Source organism: Apium graveolens, chromosome 8 (assembly GCF_009905375.1).
Source record: "Apium graveolens cultivar Ventura chromosome 8, ASM990537v1, whole genome shotgun sequence".
NCBI classification, from domain to species: domain Eukaryota; kingdom Viridiplantae; phylum Streptophyta; class Magnoliopsida; order Apiales; family Apiaceae; genus Apium; species Apium graveolens.
Window position 1 is genome coordinate 166,542,765 of NC_133654.1, and position 14,818 is coordinate 166,557,582.

The 14,818-nt window shown below is 31.4% G+C and overlaps 1 protein-coding gene across 1 annotated transcript; it reads left to right on the plus strand.

The window, feature by feature from the left end:
• Positions 1-3,158: 3,158 nt before the first annotated feature.
• LOC141678816 (6,7-dimethyl-8-ribityllumazine synthase, chloroplastic) lies at positions 3,159-8,139 on the plus strand. Its single transcript, XM_074485221.1, has 8 exons — positions 3,159-3,473; positions 3,674-3,807; positions 4,430-4,525; positions 5,130-5,225; positions 5,879-5,957; positions 7,145-7,191; positions 7,427-7,486; positions 7,783-8,139. The coding sequence occupies exons 1-8, from the start codon at positions 3,308-3,310 to the stop codon at positions 7,825-7,827; spliced, it is 723 nt and encodes a 240-aa protein (XP_074341322.1). The 5' UTR covers positions 3,159-3,307; the 3' UTR covers positions 7,828-8,139.
• Positions 8,140-14,818: the final 6,679 nt, after the last annotated feature.

Here is a 14,818-nt window from a genome sequence, read left to right on the forward strand (position 1 = left end):
GACTAACAAAAATACCAAAAGGTTCTAAAAAATATCCAGAATAATTGGAAAAATATGAAGCCCACAACCATGGTACCTAATGGGAGAATTGTTATAAATGTGTAGGTCGCTTCACACTTTACGTTAAAAAATGATAACAAAAAAAGGTATAGACTTAACTTCTACAGAATTTGTATATGATTTTGCAGAAGTTGAGGGCAAATGATACGGGCTAAAATAGGCCTGAAAGCATAATTAATGTTTTATTAATTAGACCTAATATGGTCCAATTACTAAGCCCAATTAATGAGGATCGAAATCCTGATTATTTACTAAATTTGTAATTAATAAATGGGTTAAATTAACAACTCATTAAATTTATCCAATTAAGGATACAACTCTATGAAAAGTAGCCTCCAACGCACGTAAACCAACAAGAAATCTGCTTCCTACGTTTTAGGACTCCAATGTCCAATCAAAGACGGAGACTTGCTCACCAAGTCTTCCAACTCTAGTACAATACATGGACATCCAACATCTATATAAAGGGTCTTACCCCTCCATTCAAAACTATGTTTTGGTTTGATCCTCTAAACACACAAAGATAGGTAGACATTTTGTGAAGGTAGATTTAAGCCAAGAAACGCAAGCACAACCATTACAGGTTGTGAGCTCACGAACCCTAGCATTTAAATAAGCATAAACAATAGAGTAAAGTGCACTTTGTGTACTCGTATTTTGGGTCTAGACCATTTGAGATAATATAATTCAAAAACTAGTACTTGTTATACCGGACTTCTGAATTTTTTACAACGTGTGTACATCCGTTAAATATGCCTAACTCCGTTAACTTTTTCAAGAACATATAAGTCTTTTTTAAAATAGAAGATAAACTAATATTTATTTAAACAAATATAATTTACTAAAACTACAAATTACTTCCTCAAACACTATGAATCAATGAAGGTTTGATGAGAGGAAAGGGAAGAAAATTTAGAGAGAAGAATTACGGAGTAGCTCACAGTGAGAAGAATCGTCGTCATCCTCCTCACCTGCTTTGTCTTATTTCAATGCTCTTTCATCTAAAACTTAGTCACATTTTCAACTTCACCCATCAATCACAAGCACCATCTCTACCAAGTTTGTTGCTCAATTACTCATATGAGTTTGTTTGTTTTTATCAAACTTCATTTGGGGTTTATGTGTATTTTCTAAAAAAAATTCCGAACTTTTTGTATTTCTAATTCTTGATGATAAAGATAGGATTTTTATGTATTTCATTGGGGGGTTGTGACATTAATTAACATAGTGCGTTGTATAAGAAGAGGTTGAGTAGGTGAAGCACAAGAGCTTCTGATTGTTTATACGGAGAATGATGGAGGATTTAATTAATAATAATGATGGCAGTGATGTTTGATGGAGATTTCACTAGAGATCGTGGTGTCGTAGAGTGATGGTAGGTGGGTTTGTATTTGGAGTGGATGAATGGAGACTTGCGTATTTTGAAATTATAATTTGTTATTTTCGAGTTCGGGAAATTCGATTAGCAGAAGCAATTAGTTCCCCCCACCTCTATGATAAAAGACGAGTCATGACCTAATTCACGATTATCCTCCATTTTCTTTGGTGATATCTTTTCCGATTTTATTGGAAATGAGACCGTCGATTTTCTTGAAAGAGAAACGTTGCAACATATTTTCATTGCAGTGAACTCGTCGGTTGTTTTGTGGGAGGTGTTGGACGTTTTTCAGGCTTAGTACATGGCCAAGTCAAGTAAAATGTTTAAAAGTTTGTATTGAGATGTTTTAGAAATATATAGACAAAAATGTCTTTGTATATACTAACGATGTTATATCTATTTGACGGAAATACATGTTTCGTAGTAATATTTGAAATTCAGTATAACAAGTGTTAGTTTTTGAATTATATTATCGCAAGTGGATGTAAGTGCAGAGTGCACTTTACTCTAATAAATATTATGTAATTTTTACCCCCAACAAGAATCAAACTGCATTTTCAAGAAAAAGAAAAACAAGTTTAAAGTAAATGGTCGGATCAAACTAGACCTGACTCTTTACGAATGAAGTATTCAATTTTTTTTGATGAATTTTCAATTTTTTGAACATGACATGGGAAACCCGACCAGTTTACAAGTTGCTACAAGAGTAAAATTTTTAATTTTTAATTAAGTGGTCAACTTTATAGTTAATTGAAACATTTTGATTTGAAAGTAAGAACAAATTTAATATTTATTGACTACTAATTATAAAGTGACGTGAGTTGATAATTAATCAAACACAATTACACAAATGGTAATTAAATAAATATTCTAAAATTCTACCGATTGGGTATTTGTTATGCTTTCCGTTTATCCACTTACATACATATTAAATATTATAATATGAAATAATTTAATTAATATTATTTGTTTGAATAACTCGAAAAATTAGAAGGGAGTCGAGATACAAGTTGCGCTCCCACCCCTTTCTGAATACAAAAGCTTAACCTATGAAAAAGAAAAACACCACTCTTAGCATTATTAGAGAGAATAATGGAAAGAGTCTTGAGACGCAAGAGAACATCCAACGCTTACGCGTCTAGTTCCCCAAAAGTAGAGAAGACAAAGGTGATGAATGAATAACCATGGTCAGCGCAAATCCTTGAATACTTCCTTTTTTTCTTTTCCACCGCATTTAGCAACGCCACCCCAGAAGCCCATGAACTCACTCCCCCACCAGCAAAAGGAGAAATACCAGTCACATCTAGACATGCATCTTTACCTTGGGACCAATTGAACAACAATAGATCTGCAGGTCTGAGTTCTTGCCCAGCATCCGAAAGAAATCCCAAACGAGCCTCCTTACGCACAGAAACGCTAACCTTGCAGCAGATATCCACCAGAATGTCGTGCACCAAATTATGCCTGAATTTCACACCCACATCACTTGAATAGTGAACTGCGTGATCGCCCCATGGTCCATCCTGTGAACATTACAACTCGGACACAAGGTGCCTTCAGGAAACAAAGGAATTGCAAACCGGTAGCACAATACCGCCCGAAATTGGCATAAATTAATTACTTTTATTTTTATTTCAAATTAAAAATTAAAAAAATAATATTATATTGAAAAGAGGGATTAATCACCCCTTTTTGGTTGAGAGGGATTTGTCACGCCTCTTTTCAGCAAAGGAGCAAAAGTGGTCAAGAAAAGCCTATTTATATCCTCGAAAAAACATCAAATCAAAATCAACAAAACCCCAAAACTCCTCGTTTGTTGTCACTACGCTACTCCCCCTTCTTACAGATCGACTTTCCACACACACACAAATGGCTGCTTCATTCACAGCTTGTATTCAAAAGACTCCTCTTTCATTTGGGCATCAAATTGCTCATAACAAACTTGCTTTTACTCCTGTCTCTGTTGTTTCTTTCAAATCTTCATCACAGCATTTTGTTACTTCTTCTCTGTCCTCATCTTCACCTACTAACCCAGGTAACATTTTCTTGATTTTTAGCACACCCCTTTTCATTTTTGTTCATCAATTGTATAAATTAGTATTTTTTTTGTGTGTTTCTTGAGTCTTTGGCATGACCCTTTTGATGTATGTGAATGAATGTGTGAAATTATATGAACGGTTGTATTTTTATTGGGTTTTTTGCATTAATTTACATAATGTGTTGTTAAATGTGAAGGGGTTGGAGTACCATTGTTCGGTGGAGTTGGGGTTGACAAGAATTTGAAAGATAGGTCAGCATTTGCTCAGACGGAAGCTGTTCGACAAGTGACCGGCTCTCTTACGTGTGCTGCTGGTTTTCGCTTTGCTGTTGTATGTATTTCTGTACCAATTCCTTGCACATTGATGCACGCACACTCGCATACATATTTGCTAACATGGATAAGCTACCTAATATATCCTGTTCGTAGATGTAGAGTCATAGAAAGACAGTTTCCATAACCCCCCCCCCTGAAAAAAAAGAAGAAGAAAAGACTGAGAGATATTATATATCAAAAAAATAAAATATTAGAGCTAGAATTAATGTTACCAACATGCAGTACAATATGAAAACTTGTATAAAAAGGGCAGAATATGGGTACATGGATGTATTATAATGCATATCCATGGAATTTTTAATCCCAAAATTTTTAGGGCTTAGCTGCAATTTTCTATCTTGTAATCAAACACCAACATTAGCTTCCATTCTACACTGCATGTGAGAACATGTGGCTGTGAATTTAGCTGTCAATAACGAAGTTGCATATAATAGTCATCCTAGGTGACTCTTAATTTTGGACATTGATATAGCAAATTTTGATTATTTAAATTCACACAAGTCTACATTGATTTACAGCTAATCACACCTTGTTGCACCTTTTAGCAGCGTAAATCAGTAATTCCTGTAACTGTTACTAAGATCTGTAATTCCTTCTTTTTGTTGTTACCGCTAAAGGTGGTAGCTCGGTTCAATGAGATTGTTACCAGGCCGCTGTTGAATGGAGCTCTGGAGACATTTACCAGATATTCAGTGAAAGATGAAGATATTGATGTATGGAGCATTTTTCTTACACGACATTTTTTTTATTTTCCCTGCATATCATGAATCCTTATTAATGTGCTGTGTATGCCTGTTCACTCCATACTCTCATATTTTGTTAAATCACCTTAGGAAACAAGTGACTTGACTTATAGAAAAAGTAACACATACATAACATACCCTGCAACTTTTTTTCAATTGGAAATGAGATTCAATAGTTATGCAATAAAATGATCTAATCTTTTTGAGTCTTTACTGTTTTTTTATTTTCCCTGCATACCATGAATCCTGATTAATGTGCTCTGTATGTCTGTTCACTCCATACTCTCATATTTTGTTAATTTACCTTAGGAAACAAGTGAATTGACTTATAGAAAAAGTAACATATGCATAACATACCCTGCAACTTTTTTTTCAGTTGGAAATGAGATTCAATAGTTATGCAATAAAGGATCTAATCTTTTCTTTGAGCCTTTACTGTGTAACAAAATGATTTATGTTGGGCAGTGTTATGAAGCTGCTCAAACGAGCTCATCATCTCATAATGTCCTTATGCTGCACCTTTTGGTTATATGACTTCTGACATCAGCGCATCACTGTTCTTTTTATCAACCAGGTTGTGTGGGTTCCTGGTAGTTTTGAGATTGGTGTTGTTGCAGCAAGGCTTGGAAAGTCCAAAATGTATGATGCAATATTGTGTATAGGGGCTGTGGTATGATTTCGTCTCACTATATTACAATTAACATGTTCTAATAGAATTACTCGATATATAAATTCTTTTGGTGTTGCGATGTTTGTCAGCTTAATCTTGTAAATGTGAAACATTTAATCAGTATATAATTATCAAATCAAGTATATGTCAGTACTCCTCGTAAAAACTATTGCTTTTGCTATCTTGTTATAATTGCCATGGTCAGTTTGGAATTACTGTTTTAACTATTAACTAGTAACTTTATACCATATAGAATGAGTATCATATTTGCTTTTTTCATATATTCAAAATACGTAAAAGCATACCCACAAATGTAGTCATTACTTCTTTGGATTTATAGGGAAATATGTATAGATTGATGCTTAGAATTGGTTTTGTAGTTTAAGCATAAGAAGTTTGGAATCGTTTTTTTTTCTCCCAAAGTTTTTTCCCTTGTATGAATTTTAATGAGTTATTCTCCAAATGTATAATGACGGGCTTATGAGAGTCAAGAGTTGGTTGATTATTGTCATATTTAAACATTTAAGTTTTAGGTGAAACTAGATGCATTTGATTTTTTTTTTTTTTTAATATCATGCCTTTTCTGTTTACTGTACTGTGTGATTGCTTTCTAAAACCTAATCTGTGTAATTTTAAAATATTTTGTTCTATAGGTAAGAGGTGATACTACCCACTATGATGCCGTTTCTAATTCTGCAGCTTCTGGAATACTTTCAGCCAGTCTAAGTTCAGGTTGGTTTGCATGTTTTATCTTAGCTTTTACTTTATGTCGAATTTAAATAACAACATTAACTTCTATTCATCAATATCTTATTGAATGCATTCTTAGAAGATTTTGCAATGGGAAAAACCAACCAAATGTTTTTAATGTTGTATAAAGAAGACGCCCTGTTAATATTATTTATAAAATCTAAAACAATATAACACGGACACCTATGAGGCCCTAACAGAATGTAGGAATGCGTGGGAAGACCCAAGAACTACTTTCTTAGAAGATTTTAGCAATGAAAAAGAAATCAGCTATTTTCATTTGTTAAATAGGAATGATACACTGCTAAATTTATTTAAACTAATAAAAAAAATCACGAGAACCGCTTTTTAGTCATAAAAAAATTACGAGTTGGGCATTTATAAATACTTCCCCTAACAAAAAGTAAAACTGCCTGGGGAGATTTAACAGCAAATGGAGAAGATAATGCCCAGGACATTGAACCAGCAAGCCCAAACTCAACCTAGAGATAACACATAGATTCTTGGTCAATGTAAGCTTTTTAAAAAATCTTAGCATATGAAAACATGCCTCCTTGTCCACGGCACATCACTAAACAAGAGACTTTAATATTATCATCCCAAGCATTAGAAAATTTAAATATTTAGAACAACCCAAGTAGGTAAGAATAACATAGCCAGACTTCTTTTGTCAACTAATAGTATTTTGACCCAAGCATGCTCAGCCTTGCCCTAAAACCCCTAGATGACCAGTCTTGGCAATCGTTTTGTTATCCTGAAGCTGAAAAAATCTATCATGTCTCACACTTCAAAAAACTGTATTCCTCTGCCATTAAAAAACTATTATTTTATTTTATTGGGGTTTTTATCTATGACCGCTGTTAATTTTTTAGGAAAATTATCTTTGGTACAGTCAGGTGGCTTAAGTATATAAGATTATATGTACTGGTTCTTTTGGCAGAAAATTTGTACTACTACAAGAAAGTTGTTGAAACTACTTTGTTGTAAAGAAATCTGGGAACAGGCAAACACAAGTATTATGGACAATTAAAAAAGGCATGGATTTGCACATTCCGTTTTAGCTTAACTTATCCCCAATGCCAACAATACTCCATAAGTTACATGGCACTTAGTAATTATACAGTCTTTCTTGTTTTTATTTGGATTTCTTAATAATATTTTCATCACAGGTGTTCCTTGCATATTTGGTGTCTTGACGACTGAAAATATGGATCAGGTAATGTTTCGAGTTTCTCATAGCTTTTTCTGAATTGAACTGATTACTTTTAACATTCTGTCTTGTAGTGTTATAAAATATCATAGCAACCATTTTTGTACTGATCAGAGTTGAAAAAAACAACAGATTTACCCCTTATTTGCTGCTGAGGTTTTGCCAAGTAAAAAAGACACCCATCTTCTTTTTCTAATATCATTACCAGATTGTTTAGTAATTTACCTCCATTACGTTGCAGGCAATGAACCGGGCTGGTGGTAAATCAGGGAATAAGGGTGCGGAAGCAGCTTTAACAGCTGTAAGTTCGACTATAATATAGCTTCTTGTTACATTTTATTGAAAGTGTTGAGTGATCAACCATGGCATGAAACAGAATATATGCGGACGTCCGTAAAAAACATAAACAGAATACTTAATTGATTTTATTTCTTTTATATTTTGAACAAGAACTTTTTTTGCTTGATCGTCTCTATTGGACGCTTAACACAAATGTTTATGTTGCTTGTGCAAATTACAGAAAGACTAGCTTTATGTTCTTAGTTGATTTTGTTGTACTGATGACCAATTTTAATATTATACCCTTTCTATATACAGATAGAGATGGCATCCTTGTTTAAGCACGACTTGAAAGAGCAGTAATACAGGTTGATTGGGTAGGGATGGAGACGTTTTATTTGATTCCCCAACTGTGGAAAAAGGGTTGACACACTGTTTTATATTTCAGAGGCACGAGGCTATATATAACTATTATAGAGTTTAGAGGATCTGCGGATTTGCAGTTGTATCTGTTTGGTAGCATGAAGATTTAAGTATTGTTGAAATAAACATGAACATTATTATGTTCAATGTATGAAATAAAGACCCTTGTATAATAGAAAATGTTCTATTGTTATGTACAATAGAAAACAAGTAATAATTGATCTTCTAAATGAGATTTTGCAGTTTTTTTTAGCCAAGCAGCAACACATTCAAATATTCAATATAAAACTAATCCAAAATTCTATCGATTGCCATTGAACAGAGTATTAATTGAAATTATATATGTTCGGCTTTAAAAAAAGAGAGAAATACTAAATACTTCAAAAAAATTCCAAAATATTCTCGAATAACATGTGGTGTTATTTCATTCGTGAGACTTATATTAATATACGAGAAATTCATTTTATTAATAAGAAAACAACTAATAATACTACAATAATTTAATATTTGAAAATGATTTCGGGAAAGTTTTTGTGGATTATATCATTGCTCTTAAAACAATTGCAAAACATACGACAGGGCATACAATAATTTGAGGGTACTTAATTGAAAAAACCCTATAAAACCAATCTATTTTAATGAATCTTGTTATCATAAATTGATATTAACAGACTTAATTATTTAAATATATTCAGCCGCTAAACATACTTATTTCTAAATCTTTTTAAGGAGCATTATTTATTTAGAATACTATTCTGCCTAAAACCATACAATTACTTAAATTAAAAAACAACTTTAAAATATTTTAAATTATATCTCTATTATATAATACTAACTTAAATCACGTGCGATGCGCTGGTTCGTTAATATTTAAATAGTTGTAAAATTTTATTTATCCAATTATATAATAAGTTTAATATATTTATATAAATATATAATAATTATAGATTTATAATAAAAATAATAAAAGAATTAGGAAGAAGCGTGATCGTAATTTAGTTAGATAAGTTTTGGTCGTAATTTAGCGGTATAAGGAGACTATATCTAGTATTTTAGCAGTTTAGTAGTTTAATATGTATATAATACTATTTGTTTTTATATTTAATAATTATAGGGGATAACCGTTTAACCAAAATATACCCAATTTCGGTATTTATATAACAGTATAACGGGTTCGTTAATATTCAAATAATTTTAAAATTTTATTTATCCAATCATATAATAGAGCTGACGGTTCGTTCGTTTCGTGTATTTCCGTGTCGTGTACTTTCGTGTTTCGTGTTATGAATGCCTAACTCAAACCCGAACCGTTAAGGATTCGTTTCGTTTCGTATTCGTATACCTTTATTTCGTGTACGTTTCGTATCGTGTTTCGTGTAATTTAAAACTAATAATAAAAATAAAAATAATTTATATTTAAATATTATTTCTTTACTATCCGAGTCTTAAGTCAATAAGTCATAAAAACTCAAGTGCAGTCTACTCTTTTAAAATTTAAATCTATTTTTTTTGTAAAAATTATATTTAAAATATTATTATAAGATATATGTATTATAAGTTTATTTATATATTTATTTATTTCGTGTACTTTGGTTTCGTGTCGTATACCTAGGGTAAAACCAAAACGACACTAAATTCATCCGTGTACTTTCATGTTCGTGTATTTTCGTGTTCGTGTATCAAAAATGTCAATTCAAACCCGTTATTTTTGTTTCGTTTTCTTTTCGTGTCGTGTTATCGTGTTGTGTACGAAATTGTCGGCTCTACATATAATAACTTTGAGATATTTATATAAATATATAATAATTATAGATTTATAATAAAAATTGTAAAAGAATTAGGAAGAAGCTACGGTCGTAGTTTAATAGAATAAGTTTTGGTCGTAGTTTAGCGAAATAAGGAGGCTATATCTAGTAATTTAGCCTAGTAGTTTAACATTTATATAACAATTATATTTTTATTTTTGATAATCATAATAGAGGATAAACGTTGAATCAAAATATATCCCATTCCGGTTATTATATTAGAGTACTAGCTTAAATCTCGTGCGATGCACGGGTTCCCGTTGATATTTAAAATTTTTATTTATCTCGATATATTATAATTTTAAAATATTTATATATATATATATATTAATTATAAATTTATAATAAAAATTATAGGATAACATGTGATCGTACTTTAGTAGAATAAGTATACTATGTTTAGTAGTTTAACAATTTAGTAATTTAGCGGATATATAACACTATTTATTTATTTAATAATAATATGATAAATTGTTATCGTAGTTTAGTATGATACGTATACTATGTATAGTAGTTTAACAATTTAGTAGTTTAACGGATATTTAACACTATTTATTTATTATTTTAATAACAAATATTATGGGATAACCGTTGAACCAAATTATATATCATTCCGGTTATTATAGTATAGTATAGTATAGATAGATAGTTGCATAAGTGGGATTTTATCTAAATTTTTGATAATTATAGTCTCTATACTACCAATTTAATACGGACTATTAGATCTTTAAAAAAATTGCTCCTAACTATTGGATTTAAAATAAAAGAATATTTTATAACCAACGATAAGAATTTATTATAAAATGAATAGAATTTCATACCCTTTCAATGTTTTTTTATCATAGGAAACCCGCAGCCTCTAACTGTAATATCCGGGAAAATTATGTGAATATTTTGTGTTAAATAAATAAATATAATGTATTTTATGAGTTTAAAATGATTATTGCTATGATATTACGTGTTATAATTGATATATGTGGCCCCGCAAGGACCAGAGAATTTTTCGATTAAGTAATATGTGATCAAACTGCATTTATATGAATCGATCTGCAATCTGAACTCGTATTTATTTGCGTCTTTTTCGAGGTATTCGTTTTATCTCGTTTTATGGGCGTTTCAATTTATTTTATGCGTTTTCGGATTTTTCTGTTAATTTAGAAATCGTTTCGGTTTTTCAAAAATAAACGGACCGAGACCCCACCGGGACATCAAAGCCCACAAAATTCATGTTTTTATTTTTATAAAATTTTACGTAGTTCAAATACCCAGTATTTTTGCATTTATGAATTATTCGCAATTTTTGGGGAATTTCGAAATAAATTTTATATTTTATTACTTTTAAAATTATTCCCTATAATTATTATTTTGGGGCTTAATTATTTTAATTATGGGAATAAAAACACCCTTAATTGATTATGGGGTATTTATTTTTCAGAAAATATAAATAGTCCATTAATTCTTTTTATTTTATTTTATTTTATTTTCATTAAAAACAAAAATCAAGAACAGGTTGTGGGGGTGTGATTTTGTTCTTCATTTTCATCCTCTGATTCTGAAGGATTTACGAATACGTTGGTTGTGTTCTTATAACCAAATTAAAGCTCTTGGAAAGCTCTCTCTAACCATACCAAAATCAAGATCTGAGAGTGAGTATTTATGAAAATCGATTTTTGTGTTCTTAGCTTGAAATCGTTTTTGAATTTCTGATGATTGTTGGATGATTTGGATGTTATAATTAGCTTTACCCTGTCCAGAACAATCGATTTGAGTAGTTGATAGCATTGCTTGATTTCAGGAGTGGTTCAACCGAGTTTTTAGTTTTTGATTAAATTTTGATTTAATTTTCTAGACTATATGTTGATTGATTGTTGTGTAGGATGCTATGAATCGATTACCCATGATCTGAGCTTTATTTTGATGCCTTAAACGTTAATTTTGGTCAATATCGAAGAATTTTGATGTTCGTCAGATTGTGTTCGCCGGTTTCTTTGATATCCGGCTGCAATCGATTATTCCGGATTAATCTTGAATTGTTACAACTTCAGCCAAGTTTCTGGTAGCCATTCGAATGATTTAGTGAAAGAACGGATGAAAATCACGTTGAAATCGAGGGGATGGGCTCGATTTTAGTCTCGCCGGCGACGAACCGGAATCCGGCGGAGCTCGTCGGTTTCTGGGATGAAACCCAGATTCCGGCCGAGGTCCGGCAGAAATCCGGCCGTCTCCCTCCCTTGTGCCACCGTTTAATCTGAAATATCTTTCCCCTGTTTCCACAAATCTGTTTCTGACTTTTTCTTTTATTTTTAATTCAAAATTCTTTTTCTTATTTTCAAAAATCAATTATTTTAATTTTAAAAGTCATTTATTTATTATTTCAAATTCAAAAAAAATTATTTACTTAATTATTTTAAATCCCAAAGTTTTTTTTATCATTTTCAAAATTCCAATTTGATTTAATTATTTATAATTTATTTTAGTTAATTATTTATGAATTTAATTAATTGATTAAATCATTTAATCAATTAATTTTATTTATAAATAGTTAAATAAATGTAAATTATTTATCATTAATTCAAATAATTCCTAAAAATTATTTTTAAACTGTTAAAAAATATATTTGGTATTTAAAATTCAATTAATATTATTATTAATTGATTTATTCCTATTTATTTCTTATTTTATTCGTAATAAATGAACCGTTCGTTCGTTTAATACGAAACGAACGCGTATAGACTCAGAAAAATATTACGCTTCCAATAAAAATACTTTTGAGACCTAATTTCTTTTGTATTGCAAGGTCATTTGAATTGTGAGTCATTCTGAGTTAGTATCTGATCGATAAATATAGTTATTGACCAAATTTCAATTCTGAACGTTCTGAAACCTATATTTTGACGATCCGACTTATGTGTTGCATGAAATATATGATTACGTGTTATATGAATAATATGATTACGTGTTATGTGATATGCATGCTATCTGTTTATAGTTTTAAAATGCCATGATTAGTTATAAACGATCGGGTAGACGTCAAGACGTATAGTTATGTCGGTTGAGTTTGGTTCTGTCAATTAAGATAGTTCTTTTGTTTATAGAACGAGTAGCATGGAGTGCAGTCAAGTGTTAGACGGAGTCAGTAGCCAGCAGTTATAAGCCAGGATTATAGTGAAAGGTTATCAAGCATACCAGGCAATTTTTCTTCCCTATTCTAAATTCAGAATAGCTTATTGTTTTACATATTCAAAATATTAGAATATTTATAAATATTGTGGTAGCGCATCAGATACCAATAGTCATTTGTTTATTGGAATTCTTTTATTCTAGCAATCATTCTGCTAGAACAAATCTTTTGATTCGATAAATAGTGAATAACAATGCTATCAAGATATACTCTATACAGTGAAACTTTGCGATGAGAGTAGCGAATAACTATCCATTCTAGTTATTTCGCCATTAGTTATTGAGATAACTCCGGACCATGTGAAATGGAGAGTTAAATATATAAAGATTTCATTGATACGACTCCTTTAATCAAAATTGTTTTGTGAATTGGTTATTGGTTAGCGTAAGAGGCCGATACATGGTCCATCGTGAGTTATCATACGAAAGTGTAATATCTTGCAAGACGAGTATATGCCTTTTTATGGATATCAAATAGGTACAGTATGACTACGGGATATCGATACCTATATTTATGGTATGGCTGCGGGATCCGGTGCTGTTTCATCAGGAACAACATAGTGCATAATTGTGTTTTTTTAAAATGTCGCTTAAACGATAAAGTTTATATCAGTTTCTGGTTTTACTCAATTATTATTATTGTTGTTCACTTATAAATTACATACCGCTTGCTGAGCATTTCTTCGCTCATACTTGTTTATTATTCTGATCTTTCAGCTAAGTCAGAGTAGGCTCGAGTTCCAGGTTTGACCATGAGTTGTGTGCTTGTAAATAGGTTGGTGTGTTTTCGAGGTAGATTGTTTTGGGACGCTTGACTAGTCTAGAGGTTTATAATAAAATTTGAATAATCTGTAAAACTAAATAGACTTATGGGTTGTAATAATACTTTTGTTTTAGTGCATGTTCTGTTACGTGCTGATTCTCAATGATTAGAAGGAGCTCGGGATCTGACTGTGTTTAGATATCAACGGTATCTGATGTGTCGTCAGGATTTGATGCATCATAAGTATTTACATGTCATCAGCATCTGAAGGCAGTCTGTTATGAATATTGATTATGTTCCTTATTTTAAGGGATGAATATCTATTACGTTCTAAGTGATAGGACTTTGTGTATTCAGTTAAAGATATATATAATTTTCTGTTAGTATTTGATAATGCATATCTTAGTTTGATTTGTAGCAGCTGTGTAATATATAAACACGGTTTAGGTCATCACTTAGTGATCAACTCGAGTATTGTATGATCTAGCAGCTCTCAAGAATATCAGTATTTCTTGAGAGAGTTTGTAACAGTTTTTATCAAAAATATAAAGAACTGTTATATTTTTATACTTGTTCGAAACATCTATATAATTGTATCCAACCCCCTTAAATAATTGTATTACTACTGGGCAACAATTGGTATCAGAGCGGACTGATAATTTTGTTGGTGAGACTGCGTAGTTGTATGAACAGTTACGTGATAACTCAACACGATAACAACACTAGAACATGACAGGTTAATAATACTACGTCTACACAAGAAATCAGGAAGAATGAAGACAAGGTAAATACAAAGAATCAGAAGATTAGAAGAAGGCCTGAAGTTTGTCTACAGGTCACTGAAAGAAGTTCATTAATATGATCATGCCTTAGTGAAGAACAAAGGTTAAAGACTTTCAGGGTTTCAGAAATGTTGAAGATTCAGTATACAAGTGCTGCCGGAAGATTTCAGTGTATTGACATTGATTGAAGATAGACAGTGTACGAAGCATAGGAATCTGAAAAATTGAAGTCAAAGTATAGACAGAGGTTAATGAAGACGTTGTTTAGAGTACCAGAAAGGATTCCGGTGAAAGTACAATTGTTTATTGACAGTCAGCGTGCGAAGCAATAAAGTTAAGGCAAGCTTAACAATGTAATCAAGGCCATAATACGAAGACCTGAATCGGGGTTAGTCGTCTGT